The 21,495-nt window shown below is 40.8% G+C and overlaps 1 protein-coding gene across 27 annotated transcripts in view; it reads left to right on the top strand.

Annotated features, from left to right (window-relative positions):
* The window catches only part of ABLIM1 (actin binding LIM protein 1), a 284,900-nt gene that overhangs the window by 257,393 nt on the left and 6,012 nt on the right, over positions 1-21,495 (top strand). For 10 of the 27 annotated variants that reach the window (XM_045568902.1, XM_045568910.1, XM_045568899.1 and 7 more), the window contains 10 exons: positions 6,584-6,688; positions 8,408-8,455; positions 11,446-11,592; positions 13,776-13,867; positions 15,035-15,134; positions 16,865-16,929; positions 17,980-18,040; positions 18,950-18,957; positions 19,772-19,846; positions 21,086-21,166. In XM_045568902.1, the coding sequence (XP_045424858.1) occupies positions 6,584-6,688; positions 8,408-8,455; positions 11,446-11,592; positions 13,776-13,867; positions 15,035-15,134; positions 16,865-16,929; positions 17,980-18,040; positions 18,950-18,957; positions 19,772-19,846; positions 21,086-21,166 (782 nt within the window). The remainder of the gene's footprint in view (positions 1-6,583; positions 6,689-8,407; positions 8,456-11,445; positions 11,593-13,775; positions 13,868-15,034; positions 15,135-16,864; positions 16,930-17,979; positions 18,041-18,949; positions 18,958-19,771; positions 19,847-21,085; positions 21,167-21,495) is intronic. The other 17 variants (XM_045568900.1, XM_045568904.1, XM_045568911.1 and 14 more) reach the window with 5 other exon arrangements.

The raw sequence follows: 21,495 nt of genomic DNA on the forward strand, positions 1-21,495 counted from the left end.
TATTTTAGCATTTTTCTGTTTTGAAAACCATACTGCTGATATGCTTATTGAAGACATACGCCATTTGCTATTAGCAAATTTTTCAGTAGTTGTAGTACTTTCTGAAATTTTTGACAGATGATTTAAAATTATTATTGCTCATTAGTATTCTGGGAAAATTGTTTTATTAACCAGATGTCAAGCTGATACTACAGAGAAAGTTTAGAAAATCATAAATTATTTTTAAAATTTTCAGTTGTGTTTTAAAGAGACTTTAATATAGCAGCCCTTGGCCAAATTAAGATTTTGGTTATTTCTAATATTCGAGAGAAAACACATTTTTGATTCATTAAAATGTGATCTTCCTCCTTTGGGTTGTTATATGTTTCACCTTTCAGAGAGATGCTTTATGTAGAAATAAAAATGTCACGGGTCCTGTCAACTTATACGACGTTTGCACAAACAGCACATCACAAAATGTCAGTGACTGACAGTACCTCACGTTGTGGGTGGCCACGTGGAGGGATGGAAAGCTTGTGGACGCTGGAATCTCAGGCTTGAATGTGAGCGCTGTCACTTGCTAGCTGTGTGACCCTGGTTGCTTATGTATTCTTTCGAGTGTCACTTGCCTCATCTATAAACCAGGAAGGATGAGGCTGCTCTCCTAGGTCACTGGGATGTGTGAGGCGGAGTGTCCTGGCGTGTGGTTCATCCCGGTCAGCGTGGTGCTCCCGGGTCACTTTTGACTCCACCGTTCCATTTGTCCTTCACAGTATCCCTGTGAAGTAAGCCCTGGGGGGCCCAAGAAGCAGGGGCCTGGTTGAGGAACCAATCAGGGGTTCACAGCCGCACTGTGGCAGCACCTGGACCGGACTCCAGGCCGCCTACTCCCTGGAAATGTTCATGTCAGGGATGTGTGTTTTGGCATAAATATTTGTGAAGTATGATTTTTAAAGCAAACTTTTATTTTCTACCTCTTTTTAACCAGAAAATGGCATTTTCATTGAGGCTAAGACAAAGAAATACTCTCAATCATTTAAATTACAAAGTTAACAGTGTTTTACTTTTCAGTAGAAATATCAAATGGTTATGAAAATTATACTACTTCTGTGTGCCTGAATGGTACTTTATTAAAAATGTATATACACATATTTTTTTCTCTTTTCAGTCTGAATTTGAAGTTTTTGAAGCAGTCAGACATCTGGGTTTAAATTCTAAAATTTTTAGCATTAGGCCAAAAGTCATTAGAGTGACCCTGAACTTAAAACATAGTCTATTTCCCATTTTCTTTTTACTAGACATGTACCTATGTTCAAATGAAATAGTCTGTATACTTCAGATACAATATTTAATGGACATAATAGTATCTGCTTTTAAATCACATGAGCTTTTTGCTAACTTAAATAAATCATGGAGAATTTGTACCTTAAAGATATTACTTTAAAAGCCTAATATATTTGGCAAAATGATTCTCCAAGGAATTACTTCTTAGTTATTTTGACAAACATGTATCCATTTAATGGATTTTTAACTTGGAAATTTCAGAACAGAGGGAACTTATGGCCATTTGAGAAACACATCTAGGATATCTTTAATATAAAGCAACATCTCCCAGGGTTTTTCTGTAGCCCTTCATTTGCTCTTGGAGCTTGTCTTGTGATCTTGGAGGAGCTGTTTTTGACAATGAATGTGAGCTGGGGAGCTTGACCCAAGGCAGGACGTTCATCTCAGAAGCAGGGAGGGCCTGGCCACTCAGGCAGTGAGAAGCCCAGCCTCCCGTTGTGCAAGTCCACTTCCTGGTCCTTGTCTCTGATGCATGTGGCCCAGGCGTGGGGGTTCACTGGGCTGAGGGTGTCTGCATGGCTGTGAAGCTGAGATGCACGTCACAGACTGTCTCTCCACTTCATTGGCTCCTTGACCCATTTTCTGTAACATCCGTCTTGTTTGGGGATGTGTTTTTATTTCTGTTCTCTGAGATTCCTTGCAGCCTCATTCTTTATTAGTATGTCGTTGGGCCATTTGGACAACTTTATGCCTAGAGATTTGGAGAAACCATTTTCACTTTGTTTTGGGCTTGCTTTGTGCAGTGTTCGCTACATTTCTCTTCCTTCCCCTTTGAAATACGGCTAGACGTGACATTCTGTGTCCATGAAGTGTAAATTCGATTTGTGAGCAGGAGGGCTACGTATATTAAGTCTCTTTGAAAGGAATCTTTCCTGTTTTGCCAGAAATATGGGTTGCTATGATGCAAACATATATATATATTTGGCACTTGCTGAAGGAAACCGTAACTCCTGTTGACATTTTAGACAAGCACCAGCAATCTTGAAACTATCTCAAAATTCTGGATGCTGCCAGCTTATCTTAAGGTCCTCTTAAGATATTTATTTATATTTTGGAACGTAAGCACTTAGCGTCCAAATCTAGGCAGTGTTCCAGCAGGTTCCTACAGCAGAACTGTGCACCCCTAGTTCTAGTCATTTATCTTGGAATTAATCACTCAGGCTCTTGTGGTTCCAAAAAGGAGAATGAAAGTGAAGACAAACCATGTGAATTTGTTATGTATGGTAAAAATCTTCCCAGTGAATGTTCTCCCAGGACCTAAAAAATTGGCTTATTAGGCTGACAGGAAAGGAACTAAAAATGAAGGCCAAGAAATATAAATACAAATATAAATATAGTAGCTTCCCATCACAATAGCTAAGATCACTAACAACTTAGGGTGGCCCGATCTGAGGACTTATTTAAAAGAATGAAATAGCTTTGAAAATGATACATATGCTATCATATGATATATATATATATGTATATATATATGCTAGTATATTACTTTTAAACAATATCTGGCCAGGCACGGTGGCTCATACATGTAATCCCAGCACTTTGGGAGGCTGAAGCAGGAGGACCATGTGAGGCCAGGAGTTTGAGACCAGCCTGGGCAACATAGCAAGACCCCCATCTCTATAAAAATAAAAAAACATTTAGAAAAAAATTTTAAATCATGTTGTGGGCTGATAGATGATGATGATAATAATACCTTCCAAATAAGATATTTCACCTGATGCATCGTACATTACTTTGTCTAAGTAATGAACTAAGCACAAAACCTCTTAGGGTCCTCATCAGTTATTTCCTGTGAGTTTGGGTTGAAAGATAGGTAAAGACAGAATATATAAGTTGGAAAGAGAAGAGTGCTCTTCCTGAAAATTTTTCTTTTTCTTTTAAAAATGCTAAAAATGTGTCATGCCTTTGGTATTTCAAGGGCTAAGAATTTGGCACCTAGCAACATTATCTATTCCCAGACCTTATTCCCCAATAAGCCACTGTGCTGTGTGAAAATCACATTGTGCTGAATCACAGAGAGGGGTGCGTTGCTGGCTCTCTCTTTACTTGGGATTTTAAATTGTCTTGTGGGAAGTTTTAAATGATTATAGTGTTATATCCACTTAGAAAGACCTGAATACATTAGCATTTTTTTTTTTTATTAAATAACTGGAGAGGTCAATAGTTGCTGAAAACATACAGCCAAATAAAGAGCCACACCCCACTGGTAACAGCATTCAGCCAGAATTCCCCCCGTGGGAATTCAGACAGCCACTCACTCCACATCCTCTGAGAGGCTTCATCCATATCCAAGAAGTGATGGGCTTCTCCTGCCACTGGCCAACAGAGGATCTAGAAAGATTTTAATACTTGGACAAATGTCTAATTCTAAAATCCTTCAACCTTCATGTCCTGCATATGCAGATATTTTTGTGTGTGCATAATACTGGCTAATAATTACCAAAATAGATTAATGGAGTTTCATCTGATTGGGTATTATAACCAAAACCTGTGGGAACTTCCCCCGAAACATCTGATGTTCCATAAGGACAGCAGAGTTCAAGGTGAAGGAACAAGGGCAGGCAGCCAGGGCTCCGGAGACCCAGGAAGAACCTTGAAAAGACAACCTGAAATAAACCAAGGATATTGAGACCCGTTAGACCTTCTTTTGAGAAAGGACCACAAGCATTATTCCGTTTTTCAGTTGTGCATTGCTCTTGTTAATGATTTCTAATGTTCATAGGATTAAAGAATTTTTCTTAAGCAAAACAATTAAATCGGAGTTATCCAAGGTCAACTCTAATGGGAAAGTTATAAAAGGGGTGCTATTATGATCTCATTGCTGTATACAGTGGGTTCTCCTTTAATGTCGTCAATAGGTTCTTGGAAACTGTGACTTTAAGCAAAACGACGTTTAACAAAATCAATTTTTTTCTCATCAATATTATTGTAAAACGATGTTATTCGAAGACCTGATGTAGGTCGTTTCACTTAATGTCGACGTTTCCGAGAACCTATCAGCATTAAGTGAGGACTTAACTGCACTAGCATCTGGCTTCCTTTAATTAAGAGATCAGAGAAGGAAGATGGTTAATCCTGCAGGGGCGCTTGCTAAATTAGGCCAGCAAATAGCTATGGAATTAATTAGTTGGCCTACTTCATTCAATCACAGACATTTATTAAGCACTTACTCCTGGCGAGGCAACCCACTGAGCACTGGTGATCATGAATGAGACCGAGTTCTAATTCAGCCATAGGTTTAAAACACCATTTCCTTCTAGATGCAAACGGTAATCTTCCCTCCCCTGCTTTCTTCTACCTGTGTTTGTTATACTCATTTTTTTCAGACATGAACTTTTCTTTAGGAGAGTGATGGTACATGAGATAACATTTTTGTAAATTAGCTTGCTAATAGATCAGTCATTTGAGGTGAAGTTTCAGAATTTTTAGAAGCTAATATCTGACTTAAGTAATAAAGTCAACATTGTAACATATTTAGAGCCAGATGGTAAACTGACTCTTGGGAAAAGACAAAAGTTTCAGAACACTGGTAATCAAAAGCCTGGAATCCAAATTTGACTCAGTAACAAACCTGGATCCCATATTTGGAATATCTTACTGCCCATGCAGTACAGGGATGTACTCTGGTTACTTACAAATATACATATTGAGAAATTAAAACTCTATTCAACATGTTTTAAAATCTAACAATTGGCATCTTTCATACTTTGCTGGCCAGATATAGGACAATTTGACCTGAAGAAACTGGCTAGAGCTCTATTTTCTGATGATCTATGATTTATTTAAAATTATTAGCATGAACTTTGTCAAAATTAAGAACTTTTGTGCTTCAAAGGACATCATCAAAAAAGTGAAAAGACAACCTACAGAATGGGAGAAAATATTGGAAAATCATGTATTTCATAAGGGACTTGAACCCAGAATATAAAAAGAACTCTTACAACTCAGTAATAAAAGTAATTAGCATTACTATAATAATTTGTTAACTTTTGATAGTCTGACATCTTCTGTTGTATTCTTGGGACAAGATGTTTGCCCCGATGTAGGGTAGGAGGGCAATTTAGGCTAGTAACTAATCTCTTTCCAATTTTATGCAAGTATCAGTTCATCCCTGCTGTCCTCCTGGTCAGGACAGAGCATTGGTGGCTATGGTGGCACTTAAGGCTTTTGCAGCCAAGCCCCAGCTCTCCTCTTCAACTCGTCCCTCTTCTCTCCTCCAAGAGCACCATGATGGCCAGCCATGATGGCCAGGCCTGTTCCCACACACCAAGCCCTTCCACGTCCTCCTTTTTCATGATGTTCCAGCCCTCTGGAATATGGGCCTTTCCACTCTGCCCACCCACCCACCTGGAGAGCTTAATTTTTGATTCCCAGCTCAATCTAACAACATCTTCTCTCTGTAGCTTTCTTGAAGAATTGATGGCACCTTTATCTGTGTCTCATAGCATTTTTCTTATACCTCTGAGTAAGCAGTTACATGGTATTACATATATTCATCTTGAGTCTGTCTCCTTAGGTAAACTCTGAGCCCCTTGAGGGCAGGAACTATATCTCATTCATCTATCTGTCCTCAGTGGGAGCTCAGTGCCCTGCCGTAGTAGGTGTTCAGTAAATGTTTTAGTAATTGAATCATTAGCCTGTGTGGAGCCTCATCTTTGAAGAGAAAGGTGGGGAGAGGTATAAATGGCCCCAGAGTACCTCACAGAAGGGGTTTGCCTCTACAGGATATATTTCAAAGTGAGGAAAATAGAAACATACGCTACAGTGAACGCACTTTGTATTCCTAAGGGGAAGGACTGGGTGACCGCGCAGGTTCCCAGACTTAGCCTTCGGATCAGTTGTGATTGCCAGCCTCTGCCATCATGCCTGGGAGTGACTGTGTTGGGTTTGCATATCATACCCCTTTACATGCTTGGGATTTGACCATCTGACAGCTGATCCCGAATCACGAGCGAGGGGCTTTCCATCCCTCCTGGTGTCCTCTCCATAGCCCCCGGCCTTCACCGCATGCGTGGGAATGACACACCTACCGCCAGCTGCTTCTAACCCAGCTCCACCTGAACTCACCTCTCTCTTACGCAAAACTAAACCTGGTATCACCTTCGCAAGCCAAGTTGATGGATTGAGTTTGTTTCTTTTGCCTCTCCTTTTTGATGAGCCTCCTTTCCAGTCTGTTGTTTTGAATTTTTATTACGCTTGCTTTGTTTTCTTTGTTTCCCTTCCCTCTCTCATTTTGTTTTCTCCATTCTTCTCATTGGAGGCAATGAGCCGTCCAGCGGCAGGAACTCCCCTCTCCCTTACCGGCCAGACAGCCGCCCTCTAACTCCAACTTACGCTCAGGCCCCTAAACATTTCCATGTTCCAGGTAGGAGCTGACACGGTCTGTGTCTCGGTGTCCTGTCACAGTGTAGAATGTAGCCTTGTAACCTCGTCTGTCTCATCTTTCATGCTCTCCATTGGGATGCACACGGTTGACAAACCCTAAATTGCAGGATCGGACCTAGGGGGCCTTTCCAAAGTTTTTGTTTGTGAAATGCCAGGAGTATATTGAAGGTTTACGTTTTCTCGCATCGTTTTTGAAGAGGGTGGGGGGCAGAGGTTCTAGGAGAGGGGTTCAGTTGTTTTGTTTTTTATTAAAATTTTAATTTTACCTCTCTGTCAAACAGTGCCTTCTAAGATACCTCCTCTGTGGTTTGGTGTCATTGACTAATTGTCACAATGGCAGTCCAGTTATCTTCGCATCCTAAAGACTGAAACCACAGTGTCACCTGAGAATAGTGTTAAATTTCCTGTTTGTCTCCAATATGGAGATTCTTTTCATTACCTTTTTTTTTTTTTTTTAAGAGAGGTGTAAAATTGGGTGAATTGAGTGGCCTTTGTGCAGCGTATAACTGAGGAGCTACCTCCACAGCCCATGAAGATATCTTGCAATTTAGGCTTGGTGCTGCAAGCTTTGCTCAAGTAGTCAACAAGCATTTGCTGTCACAGTACAAGTAGTAATTTACCGTCAGAAACTGGAAAAATCGGAACCCATCAATATCTTAATGTTTAGCATCAGCTCAATTTATAGAAGCAGTATTGGCCATCAGAGGTCATGATATTATTTTTCTATCAGAGTACATTGTTTTGCTTCTTTTAGCAACTGAAAATAGTTTAATAAATTACCTATTATGTTAGTATAAGTATACATATTTGGAACCTATAATCATTTTATCTTTTGCACTCTAAATTTACCCAATAAAACAGAAGGAAGTTTGATGAGATTTATACCACTAAGCTGGGACTGCCCTTTTTTAAAAGTTTCATTGAATCTTGGTAATCAGCATTCTATATTTGGGATTTTTCACACGAAGAATGCCCCACCAAGATACAGTGCCCAAGATTCTGGGGAAGCAGAAACCTTTTGAAATTTTCCAAGTATTTGTAGTTAAAGTGAAATTGTAGCATAATCAAATGGAATCCTATATAAATATATGAACAGTATTTAGCTCTCTTTTCTTTTTCTTTCTTTTTTTTTTTTTTAATTTAGCTTATACAAATTAGGGTTTTGTGGAACATCCCATCCACACACCAGGCTAACCTTGCACATAAAAAGTATTTATATGTTTAAAAAATAATAATCTTAATTTTCAACATTGCTTTCCACTGTTCCACTCATTAGTTGAAAAGTAAATTGAGCCACTGGTATCTACTGGGGGCTCAATTTCTAGACAGTAGCAATTTGGGGATTTTCCCCAAACTGGTCATGTCTTCCTCACCATTAGAGCACCTCCACTGCCTGCATTTCTTCTTGTTTTAATCCTACTTTCAGTGAAGTGTGTATTTGAAATAAATGGCTCATGAATTAATTACATCTCTGTATAGCCTAAGATGTATTACAAAGGCTTCCATATCACTTGTCTATAGTAAGCCACTCATTTCTGTAATCTTTTCTTCCAGTAAACTCAATCTTTGTAATACAAAAGTTAACCTGGGTTATTTTTGTTCAAGAGTCTTCCGTTTGGTTTGCCCCTTGGTTGATCTGTTTTTCCCATCACTGAACTGGTTCCCATAATCACACACCTTTGCTTTTTCATTTCCACAGATCAAGGGATCAACATTTACCGAAAACCACCCATCTACAAACAGCATGGTAAAACCTGCTTTCCTCTGCGTAGCTTTAAATAGCAGAGTCAGCTGAACTTCTCTCTGCTGCCCTCTGAAAGGCTTACCTGCTGCTGCTTCTGAGAATCAAACTGGGTGTCCAGCATATCATGTCTTTCTGGTTTGCTAAGATGCAAATACTGTGAAATTGATTTTCTTGAATGGGGAACACTTAGCTTGATTAGGAAGCTTCCAGCTCATTTCTGATGCCATCAAACCATGTATCATGCCATTCCTAGAGAAGGGAAAGTACTAGTCACACAACAGACTCGCAAACTCCTGATAAGACACTTTTCTTTTTCTTTTGGTTTTTTTTTTTTTTTTTTTTTGGCCATCAGATAATTTAATCAATCTCTAAAATAATTTTGCTGAGCTTACAATTAGTTTGACTAATTAAAACTAGTGACAGACAGCCACCTAGGAAAATTGATTTGACCGAGCCTAAATCGACTTGGCTGTTTAGGTCCTCGTTTTCTTACAGGGCCTGAAGTCGTCTGCATTTCAGGGTAGACAGGGCACAAGCCGATATGGAGATTGTGGCTCTGGTCCCACTTTCTACCTAAATGGCTCTGTGATGTCATGGACATCTGAGTCTCAGTTTTCCCATCTGTAAAAACCAGTTAGGTCAGTTTGTCTCTGAAATTCCTACATACTAAGAATCATGAAAATGGATTTATAATTGTTTTCTGGGAATACAGATTTTTTTTTTAACCCAGGAAACCACATAACTTTATGTAATTCACATTTTCCTCCACCTTTATTAAGTCCCTATATATTTATCTGCCATAAATCTTTGCGAATAGATAGAAAGCCAAAACTGGTCTTCAGGTGATTTCAGAAAATGATACACAAATTACGCCTGGAAATTTGAAGACTGCCTTCAGAATCCAGTAGACATGAATGAGTCCTTAAGAATTAGGATGACATTAAAAGCAAATAAAGTTGAAAATGCACAAGGAAAAAATTTTTAGGCCAAAATACTAAGGAGAAAAAGAAAAAATATATATGATAATGGTTCTAGAGCTATGATTTTTTTTCTCATCTTTTTTTTAAGGTGTTACACCATTGTGCTTGCTTTTTAAGTTTGTTAACATTGTTTTTGTTTTTGCTTTTTATGGTTTAATGTCTTCCCACACACTCATTAACATGTGAATGTTTAACTACTGACTTCACCAATTCTAATGCGTAAGTACTGTTTGAAGTCATGCTTTTTTTGTTAATTTAAGAATAAGATTCCCAGAGTTTGATTTATCAGTTTAGAGACTTCTAGAAATACTAAAATCTTTAGGCCCTGCCTCTCTGAATGCAAATAATCAAGGAGGATTTAAGGAGATTGAATACTGTTAGATTATTTATTTGGAAGGGATTAATTGACTTCTTTTCATGATATTTATTTTGACTGAAGTCTTGACTTCAGTCTGTTGTAATTAATTAAGAATAGCCAAGCCAGAGCAGCACTTTCCAAAGGATATTCTGCAAACAGCTATTCCATGCCAAAGAAAGAGATGTTAATGCCCCAAGCTGCTGTCTGTCCCCTGATGCATTTGGGAAAGGCTAGATAGATTGTTAACTGAAGTCACACTTTTTTTGCTAATGCAGAGCTTCTCAGTCTTTCGTATGCTAACATATTTTGTCCATCTGGAAGAAGAGGATTTAATATGTAGTGTTTTCCAAGCTGAAATTTTTTTCTCATGAGGTTAGAGACTCAGAGAAACACTGTTGCACACCTGGCCAAGACTTTACCCCTTATAATTGCGTGACCTTGGCTAAGTCATTTAAGCAAATTGAGACCCAGAGGTTACTAGAAAAATGGAGTAATTGGAGCTAAAGATTCAAATGGTTATTTACAGATTTTAAAGTACGTGAACCCAGGGGGAAACTTTTTTTTTTATTTAAAGCATTATTTAATATAAATATATTTTGAAATGTTTAGTAACATCCCAGGCCAGTGTGCAAAATTAGCCAGAATCGGGGACTGACCTTTAACCTGGTTTGTTGCTGCTAGTTTGGCTTTTGCTGTTTTAAAGTTGGATGACTCACTTGTGTCACAGACCCTTGAAAAAAACAATGAGTGGGTATGACAAATATGCTAAATTTCTGCAAGCTAAAAGTGGATTTCCCCATTTCCATTTCTCCTAGGATTCTAGGACACATATATAGTATAATATATATGGATTAAGGTGAACTGGCCCAATATATTCATGGCTCCTTGCCCAAAGATATAAAGCCAGCCAACCCTCTAACGATTAACAACTACAGTCAAATGACAACAGTATGTTTTTAACTTAGCTCTTTAACTTCAAATTACTAATTAGGAGAACATTGTCCAATGGAGCCTTCTATGATGATGGAAATGTTCTATATCTGCGTTGTCCAATACCGTAGCCAATAATCACATATGACTGAGCCCTTGAAATACAGCTAGTGGAGCCAGACATGGTGCACACACCTGTCATCCCAGCTACTCGGGAGACTGAGGTGGGAGGATCAGTTGAGCCCAGGAATTCAAGTTCAGCCTGGGCAGCACAGGGAGATGTTATCTCTTCAAAAAGAAAGACATATGGCTAGTGCAATGGAGGAACTGAATTTTAATTTTATTAATTTTTTGTTTTATATTTTATTTATTAAATAAAATTAAATAATTTTATTTATTTTAATTTAAATAGCTAGTACTAGACAGCACTGCTCTAGAATAAGGATTTTTAGATGTAGAACAGATGTAGAATAAAGCTTTGCTTCTGATATAAAGTAAGGCGTCTCCGGCCATACCACCCTGAATGTGCCCGATCTCGTCTGATGTAAAGTAAGGAAACTGAGTTGTCAATAGGCACCTCTGAATGATTGGGGGCAATTGATAACGATGATAAACAGAACTTTCTGGAAGTGAAACTTTTGCCAGAGAACAAAAAAAGCTGTAGGTGGGGTTGTACCACCGCTGCCTTGCAGACTGATAGCTAAGCAACTCCTGATCCCACCTAGATGCAGCTGCCTTGGCAGCCCAGAGCAAGTCTTCAGAAGATATCATCAAGTTTTCCAAGTTCCCAGCAGCCCAGGCTCCAGACCCCAGCGAGACACCAAAGATTGAGACGGACCACTGGCCTGGTCCCCCCTCACTTGCCGCCGTAGGTATGCAGCTGCCGTAGGTATGCAACCATCGCAGCTAAGCCAAATGGACAGACTGCTAGGAGAGCTCAAAATGAAATGCTTAAAAGGTGCAAGAATGTGAAGATGTTTGAGAAAACTATGACCAAGAGGTAGAATAGTGAAAAGAACTAATACGGTATTAATTTGTGTGCAAAATGCTTAAAAATTATAAAACACATCCACCAGAGCCTTGCTCTAACCAAACCCGTTGAGATCCAGAACTGGTCTAAAACTGATGGTTTGCAGAAACTCTCAGAGTTATTACTACAAAATCAGTAAATCTTGTGAACATTGTTTTTGAGTCAAAGCCTTATGGCAAGAACATCGTTCCATATAATTAGAGTCTAGTGGGTGAATTTACAGAATGTCTGCAGAAGCGTGACTTCTTTCAGTTAAATTTGTTTTAGACTATTTCTGGGTTGTAGTTACAATTCTCTTAGCACTTTCACTTTTCTTATGAAATCACATTCTCCATTACTAAAAAAGGGCTATTACAGAGTAGTGGATGTTCTGAAATATTACTTGCGTGAAGTTATGTGATTTTACATTATCATTTCCATCAGTTCTGTGCTAAAATGTCACATTTGAGCTGTTTCATTCTTTGCTTTATGCTTTCAAATTATGTGTGTGTCTTTACTGTTTTGTCAGTAGTGAAATCACTCGGCCTAAAAAGAGGTATTGGCAAACCCAGAAGCTAATACTGTAAATTTATCAAGTCAACTTTACAAAGATATGATGATCTTATCATATTTCCGTTGACAACCTAAAAGGCCTTCAATTTTCCAAAATTTCCTAATCTTCTTCATTGTGCTATTTTTCATCGAGTTATATTCAGAATAACTTTTACAAGCGATGTAAGTGGATTTTAAAGCAGTCAGTATTTATAGAAATAGTCAAAGAAAAATCTGCCTCCTCAGTTCATCGTTCACAAGTATTCTATGCATTAGGTTGATGAGATGCATCTAGTCCCTGAAAACTTGTCCATTAGTTTTTATATAAACTAAAGAGAAAAAAATCCACATTGACATTTAAGAATTTTAAGAACTAAGAATCAATCATCAGCTTTTCTCTCCCAGTCCATGCCCTTCAGGAAGTTTTTGAGAACCTTGATGTTCCTAGTTCAGTTATGTTGCTTGGTGGAGACTTTAAAGCCGCTTTGGGGAGAGGGAGCATAAGTTTTTGTTGTGGAAATTATTATCATCAAATAGTTTAAAGGTCCTTTGGGTTGCAAAATGAGGAACATTTCTGGTCCATTAGTCACAAGGATGAAAATTAAGATCATTAGTTAAAGTTTGTTTTGATTAGATTAGCAAACTTTCCTGTTTCCTCCCACAGCCACATTAATCCAAGCCATTTAGGAAAAACAGTAATTATCTTAATCTTCCAACCATTCCAACAGATCCCTCCTTTCCATTCCCTGTCTCCCCTTTTCCAGGAAGCTTAAATATCGTACATGATGTGCTATATTGTTCCGAAGTAACTTTTTAGCACTTTTTGTTAATGCTTTTGATTCACCTACTTGTATACAACTCTTCTGTAATCATTGTTCAAAGGATGAGGAAAAGGAAACATTATGGACCCATCCCTTGAAAGAAACATATAAAAAGCCTGCTTTTAAATGAATTTACTAACGATAGAAGTCAGAGAGTAATAGTATTACAAAAAGTCCAAATATTCAGAAAAAGAGAAAACTACAAGATTTTTAAACTTGTTACGAGAGTGACAATCTTACCTATTTGTTGCTAGGTAGATAAATTTGGATTCCTCTCTATTTGACATTTGGCCTCAGGGACATGAAAATGACAGCTGGATATGCCCTTTACCATTGACTGCAATGAGCTCTGATCAGTGGTTAGTGGGGTGACGTGGACTCAGTTGCAGTGGCAACCCCAGTTGTATTTGAGCAGGCTACTTGTTGGGGGGCCAGAATTCATGCTTAACTTCACACATTGAACTGGCTTGTCACGCAGGGCCCGTTTTCTCGAGAAATCAGCCAGTCATGCTGAATTGGTGGTGGGCGTTTTCCCCCTTGTGTTGTTCACTTGAAACTGTTAAAGACGGCTGCTGACCTTGCCAGCCTAACAAATTGAACACAGCTGGACTAGTCCGTTAAGATTCCCTTGTCGTGGGGCTGATGTGAGAAGTTGTCTTTGCTGTGGAATTAGGAACTGACACGAGACGCAGATCTAGTGGCAGAGAGGAAGATGATGAGGAACTTCTGAGACGCCGGCAGCTTCAAGAAGAGCAATTAATGAAGGTTTGTCCTTAAACTACCTCGCTGCTGTCTTCAATTCCAATTCCATAAGATCTATATTTTTCAAATGACTGCTGCATAAAAGCCACCAAGACAAGCAAGGGGTGGTCCCAGCCCGAAAGACAGGTCAGGTGTCTAGTAACTAGAATACTCTGCTGGGCTCTAGAAGAAATGACATTGAGGCTGGGGGTCAGAGACCAATAGAATGTTTGGGCTTTTATTTGAGGAGAGTGAGACTGGGGTGTGTCGAAAGGGTGCTGGAGCAAGAGCAGAACAAGGTGGTGCACACCCAGGTGGTATAACACCTTCCTTCCCTCGTGCAGCCTCTGCTGAAGCAATTCCCTTGGGATTGAGCGGCTCTCCAGCTCTCCAAGTCTTTCCCTGGGATGTGTAGGACCTTGTATGCATATCTGGACCAGGAGAAAAGGGATGAAAGAGACTGCCACCCAGAGGCCCTCTTCATACCTTCCTGCCTGTAGCAAGGGCGGGCAGCATCCCAGAAGGACAGCCAACTATAAACTCTCCCACCGATAAAGGGCTGATGAATCCCTTGAAAGGATATTTTCCAAAGATATGGGAGATGCACATGATATTAGTTATCTGGGAGGAGAGGATACAAAGTTGCATTTATAGTTTGATCCTAGTTTTATATGTGTGTAGAAAGATACTAGATGGATACAAATCAAAATGTAAATGGTGTTATGTCTGAGTGGTGGATTATGGGTTACTCTTCTTTCCTTTTAGATTTTCTAAAATCTGTTCCATGAGCATGTGTTATTATTCTTTCTTGTTTTTAAACAAATTAATGCAATTTCTTTTTAAAGGATGCCATCCCTGATCTCCCATTCTCACATCAAAAATCCTCGCACACAAGTGCACATGCCTCCTGAGATCACCTGCTGGCACTTTTGGGGGGAGGGCAAAGGAAGGAAAACATTCTTCTGACACAGAGCCCAGCTTGGGGAAGTGGAGCTTCAACATTGAAAAGGCTAAGAGGGGTTTAGGGTCCAAAACCTGACCAACCTCTGGAGGAACCACCAGGCTCTGGGACCACATGCATGCAGGCCGTCCAGAGCCAGGGACTTCCGCAGGATCTTCTAAAAAGGAACTGCAGTTCCATGAAAGTAATTGCAGTCTTTGCTCTCATTTTTCCTTTTTTTCTATGAATAGCTTAACTCTGGCCTGGGACAGTTGATACTGAAAGAAGAGATGGAGAACCGGGAAAGGTCATTGCTGTCAGCCAGTCGCTATGATTCTCCCATCCACTCAGGTGAGCAGCATCCCGCCCCCACATTCCCCAAGCCTAGAGCCACCTGCCTGCAAGGAGCCTGCCTGGACTTGCAAGAGAGGCAGGACCGTTGATCATGGAACCTACAGAATGTTCTGTGGGAAAGGAAGTGTAGGAAACCCACTTCAGGTCACTTTAGCTTATAAGCTTGCTATGGTTCTTCCAGAAATGTGTTTCCTTTCTTCTGGAAATGGGGGAGCCCTTGGAGGGTCTCAAGAACCATGAGGGGGCCAATCCCCATGTGCTAGGTCTGTCTTCTAGAACACTCGTCTCAAAGGAAATCCTATAGAGAACGTGAACGTGACATTTCTGAACATTGTGATTTTACAGTAACATATTCAATACAGTAGGTGAGGACTAGCAGTGTTGTTTTGACACCTTAGGAGGAGATTTCTTGTATACTGGGCTGAAATAGTCAATCGGTGTATTTTCCCCTGGTTTTATTTGTCATAAGCCAATCCTCTCTTAACCCACAAGATTTCTTCTCCCATGTTCTGAACCAGAGCATAATTTTCTCTCTTAAGGGTTCCTTTAAAGAATGTAGTTAATGTTTACTATATACAGGCACTTCTGCTAAACATTGTCTCATTTAATCTTCACAGCATGCCAGAGAAGTAGATGTTTTTGTTATTAGCAGCAGTAGCATTTTCATCTCCATCTTATAGATGGAGAGACAGGTACAGGAAGTTTAGGTAATATAACTAATGTCCCATTGCTAATAACTAGGAAATCTAGGATTTAGAAATCAAAGTATTGTAACATCAGAGCCCATACTCTTAAACAGAATCCCTACCACCTCTCATGGATGCCTCACTGGCATTGATCTTGGATTTGGTGGTTTATTAATCTTTGAAGTTCCTTCTAATTATGATATTATGTTCTATAAGAATAGCTGGGCACAGGAGTGTGCACCTGTAGTCCTAGCTATTCAGAAGACCAGGATCTTATGAGCCCAGGAGTTTGAGTCCTGCCTGGGCAACATAGTCAGACCTCGTCTCCATAAATATATATATATGTGTGTGTATGTGTATATATATACATATATATATGTGTACACACACACACACACACAAGCCCGGGTCTGCTCCCTCCAAAGCCCAGCAGCCAATGGAGGTTTCCATTCCACTGACAGATGGGAGACCCAATACCAGGCCTCCCTGGAGTCCAACTGGGGTTGGCCAGTACATCTTGATAACTTACATGGTTGTCTTCCAGGTCAGTTACTGCTACGGTATCCACTGGGGCATGGGCTAACCTACCCAGATATCCCTGGGTTCAACTCCCTGCTCAGCTGTTTATGAGCTGGGTGACCCTTGGCAGGATATTAACTTCTCTTAGCCCCTATTTCTTCTTCTGTAAAATGCAAATAATCATAGCGTTCTTAGGGTTATATTGAGGGATCAAAGAGATAAAGCATGCCGCACACTTAGCTGCATGGCAGAGTTGTGGGGAGCACAGCTGGCTTCAGCCCCATATACTGTCCGTACTTCTTCCCCCACCCCACCCCCTCTTCCCCCAGTGATATCCCTGCCCACCCGTTCCCTGCATCCCCCAAATATTCTGGCATTTCATGAACACTTGAGCCTAATGTGATTTGAATTCCTTTTTCTAAACCATCTATTCTGCAAAGGTAGATGATACACTGCCATTTTCATTAAAGAACTGAACTTCTGGTTACCTGACAATTGCTTTCTTACCTTTTTTTCATTCAGCTTCACATATTCCATCATCTAAAACCTCATCTCTCCCTGGCTATGGAAGAAATGGGCTTCACCGGGTAAGACTTCTCCTCAGTTAATTATTTCTGTGTTTATTCCTTCCTCAGTCCTGCTAGAAGTACAGGTTGAGCATCCCTAATTCAAAAATCTGAATTCCAAAATGCTCCAAAATCTGAAACTTGCGACAGAGAGGTCACACTCAAAACTCGAGTGCACAACACACAGCTTATTCAGTGTCCCCAGTGGGGAAAGACCCTCCCAGCCCCTTCAGTTGCGCATGCCCAGATTCCCCCACATAAGCACGTCCACAAAGGATAACAAAATAAAAACTTTGTTTCATGCACAAAGTTATTTAAAATACTGTATAAAATTACCTTCAGGCTTATGTGTATAAGATGTCTATGACATACAAATGAATTTATAAGTTTAGGCTTGGATCCCCCAAGATATTTCATTATGTATATGCCAGTGTTCCAAAATCCAAAAATTAAAACTCCAAAATCCCAAACACTTCTAGCCCCAAGCATTTTGGATAAGGGCTACTCAACCTATACTGACGTGCTGTCTGAATATATCTGATTCTTGATGTCTGTGTGGGAATATGATAAAAATTGTCATCTCTGATTTCCTGTTAAATCACTTTGAGTTACATGCAAAATTAAATATTTCTATGGGGAGAAGGAGAAATTGACTTTAGATGAAAGAATGGCCTGTGTAAATTTATAGGAAAACTGGATTAAGTAATTTTATGGCAAATAGTTTTAAAGCAAAAAGTAATTACTTGAGCCATTCTCTCTACTGTAGAAAGAGGAAAGTTTGTTGCAACCATCCTTCCCACAAAACAAACGTAATTATGTAGCTAAGCAGGGAAATGTATTTTTATTTATCAGCCATAGATATTTGCTTAACAAGATGCTGCTGGGCAGTGGCATTAGATATTCTACAAAAGACAAGGAGATTTCATAGCAGTAGGAAAGAAAAATAATGAGGGTTCAGGAATTTAGCTTGGGAAGAATTCTTAGGATTTTGGAAATCCTTTCTTCCTTCTCACCTGACTCCAAAATGATCACTGCAGAAATTTCCTAATAATGTGTTTTTCCTCCTTTCAGCCTGTGTCTACAGACTTTGCTCAGTATAACAGCTATGGTGACGTCAGCGGGGGAGTGCGAGGTGAGGCTCCCATGGCCAGGCCGACTGGCTGTGGTGCATGAGAGATGCATAATCATGGTGTTTGGCTGTGTTCACGCTGTATTACAGCCTTAAAGTAGGAGGGCATCTACCTTCTGTGAGCCAATAGAGAATTACTAAAATAATGTCAGAGGATCTCTAATGCAATAAAACCGTAAGAAGCGAGTTTGTAAGCATTCACTGTTCTTAGTATGTGCTGAGCGCTCCCTTAGATACCTGGAGGTATAACAATAAGCAAGACATGGCCGCACCCTCAAAATGCATATGGCATAGGCCAAGCATGGTGGCTCATGTCTGTCATTCCAGCACTTTGAGAGGCCAAGGTGGGAGGATCGCTGGAGGCCAGATGTGCAAGACCAACCTGGGCAACACAGTGAGACCCCATCTCTACAAAACATAAAAATAATTAGCAGGGAGCAGTGGCTCACATCTATAATCCTAGCTGCTTGGGAGACTAAGGCAGGAGGATTGCTCGAGTCCCAAGAGTTCAAGGTTGCAGTGAGTTATGATCATGCCACTGCACTCCAGCCTGGGTGACAGAGTGAGACCCAGTCTCCTAAAAAAAAAAAAAATGTAGTGGAGAGAGAGGAGCTCTGTGTCTGTGTGATGAATGCCGTGACAGATACAGAGAGAAGGAAGCGGCACCTTTAGGTTGCTGGGAAAAGCTTCCAGGAGAAAAGGGTGTTTTGACTGACAACTAAAACTGGAACGGGCATTTCCTGGCTTCGGGGAGGCCAGTGGGGTGGCATGCGCAGAGCCTGGGAGCAACAGGAGGATGTGGTCCATTGGGGAAATATTTGGGGAATTCCAATAGAATAGTCTCTCTGTTAATGGTTCCATGTTTTTCCAGGGTCTTTCCCTTACAATATTTTCTTTTCCTTTCCTTTTCAGACTACCAGGTATGGAACACTTTGTCTTGAGTTGGCCTTATGGGCAGAACAGCCATTTTCCAATCCAGACTGCATGCTCTAGGGCAGCAGTGTCTGCTGAGAAGATGCTTGTTGTGGTTGATCTGTCATTACTCCGCAGCTATGGAGAGCAGGCGTGCCTAACCCCTGGTGCCTGGGTCAAGCTGTCCCCAAGGCCTTGGGGACACTGCATGAGCCAGGCCAGGTGTGGGGGGACCCTCTCGCTCTGGCCTTAGAGAGTCGTCTCTGGGGTGGAAATGGCCCTGCATCAGGGCTCTGCTTGTATAGGTTTTTTTCTTTTAATTACAGCCTCTCAGTACTCTAGTCCTCCCTGTTCTCGCCCATTCCCAGATGAAAAGAAAGTCACGTCTTGGCTGATAGGAAAGAGCGGTTTACTCTGGTGCTTTCCTTTTTCTCACTGGAACCTACATCTTGTAAAACTGTGATGGAGAATGAGAAAAGGGGGAAAATACAAAGAAAACTAAGATTAAAGATAAGAAAATAACAATGATAGACTTGGCCATTTAAAATGTATTACATGCTTTCATATGTGGAGCCTAAATTCAGGAGTTAGTCCATAGCTATTAAGCCAACATCTTTCTCCAACTTGATTACAGAAAAGCAGTATTCCTGCTTTTACTCAGTAAGGATCTCAGTTTGAAAAGTACATGGTAATTAATATGACATGTCTATAAAACAGTGGTGAGGATTTGGGATCCAACAGGGAAGTCTGGGAGCCCTCAACGTGCTCCTCCATTCCCCATGCTGGTTTGTGCTCCTGCTTGAATGGGCGTTTCTGTTGCAGACCCTCCCGGATGGCCACATGCCTGCAATGAGAATGGACAGAGGAGTGTCTATGCCCAACATGTTGGAACCAAAGGCAAGTGTAGCTCTTCTCCTTTTTCCTGGCATATGGGGGTGGGATAGCCCTAAAAAGATTTGATTTTCTGTCTTTTCACAATTCTGGAAATATCAAAGGCAAATTTGCTCCAGGCTGGTGGATTGAGGCAAGCCATGGCATAAAGCTCTTGCCATTCCGTGGTTTTTGCCACATGAGGTCAGCAGGGTGTGTGCTCTGTGTTCACAGTGAGGTACTAGCATTTCTTCCGCCGTGACCTAGGTATTACCTTGGCCCCCGCCATGTGCATTTCAAGGGATATCCAGTGCCGAGTGGAGCAGCTGCAGACCACTCCAGATAAGGTGACCATCATGTCCCAGGTCACCATGGACTTTTGCAGGACTTTCCCTGCTTCATCTCTGAAAGTCTTGCATCCCAGGAACTTCCTCAGTCCCAGGCAAACCGGGATGGCTGGCCACCCCAGCTCTAGGTAGAACACCCTCTACCTCCAGAGGTGTCCAAAGGCTTGTGCTCCCTGGTGACCATAAGCAGTGCTTATGTCAGTATGTCAGTTGCCAGGCCACTGCTTCTGGGCCTACCTGGCTGCATGGATTCATGAGCCAGCCATGGACCAAAGGTTGCTGAACGCTGCACAGAGGCATCCTGCCATATAGCAGCATCATGCCAAAGACAACATGTATACCTGTAATTTCAATTCTCTTCTAATTTTTACCTTCACCCGCAATACATAGTAAATTAGTATTCTTACATTCAACAAAGCCCTCCGAAGGCACAGTGCTACGTGAGACGCCAGTGGAAAGCTGGGAATGTTTCAGAATCTGTCTCTGTCCCCTGGAAACGGGAGCTTCCACTGCTCTTGTGGGAAGAACACCCATCACTCAGATGTAATCATGATAATCTCTTGGGAGCTGTGTCTTGGGATTGCTAGATTTTATATGGATTCTGCTTGTTAAACACAGTCTCACTTTGTCACCCAGGTTAGAGTGCAGTGCAGTGGTGTCATTATATCTGACTACAACCTCAAACTTCTGGGCTAAAGCGATCTTCCTGCCTCAGCCTCCCAAATAGCTGGGACTACAGGCGCACCACCATGCCCGGCTAATTTCTTCTATTTTTAGTAGAGATGAGGTCTCGCTGTTGCTTAGGCTGGTCTCTCCTGCCTCAACCTTCCAGAGTACTGGGAATATAGGCGTGAGCCACCGCGCCCAGCCAGATTCTGCTTGTTAATAAAACAGAAGAGGTGTTTTCTTTCCTTCTCAGATATTTCCATATGAAATGCTCATGGTGACCAACAGAGGGCGCAACAAAATCCTAAGAGACGTGGACAGAACCAGGCTGGAGGTAAACAAAACAAAACAAAACAAAACAAAACAATCGGGTCCCAACTGAAGATCCCTATGCATTCCCCGCAACTTTCCACTAAGAAATGTTTTATTTCTTCAGTGAAAGCACAAAAATAAAAAAGATAATTCTCATATCATAGATGGAACTAAGAGATAACTTTGGAGGGAAATTCAGATTTACACTTAGATCAGCATTAAAATGCCTGGTAATATCCAGAACAACCACACAGGAGACACTGTCTGATTTCAGTCATTTTCTTTGGAAACTCGATGTTGCCATAGTCATGGCTGGAGATGCAGAGTGGGTGTCTCCATCCCTCTCCAGAT

This window comes from Lemur catta, chromosome 14, assembly GCF_020740605.2.
Source record: "Lemur catta isolate mLemCat1 chromosome 14, mLemCat1.pri, whole genome shotgun sequence".
Taxonomy (NCBI): Eukaryota; Metazoa; Chordata; class Mammalia; order Primates; family Lemuridae; genus Lemur; species Lemur catta.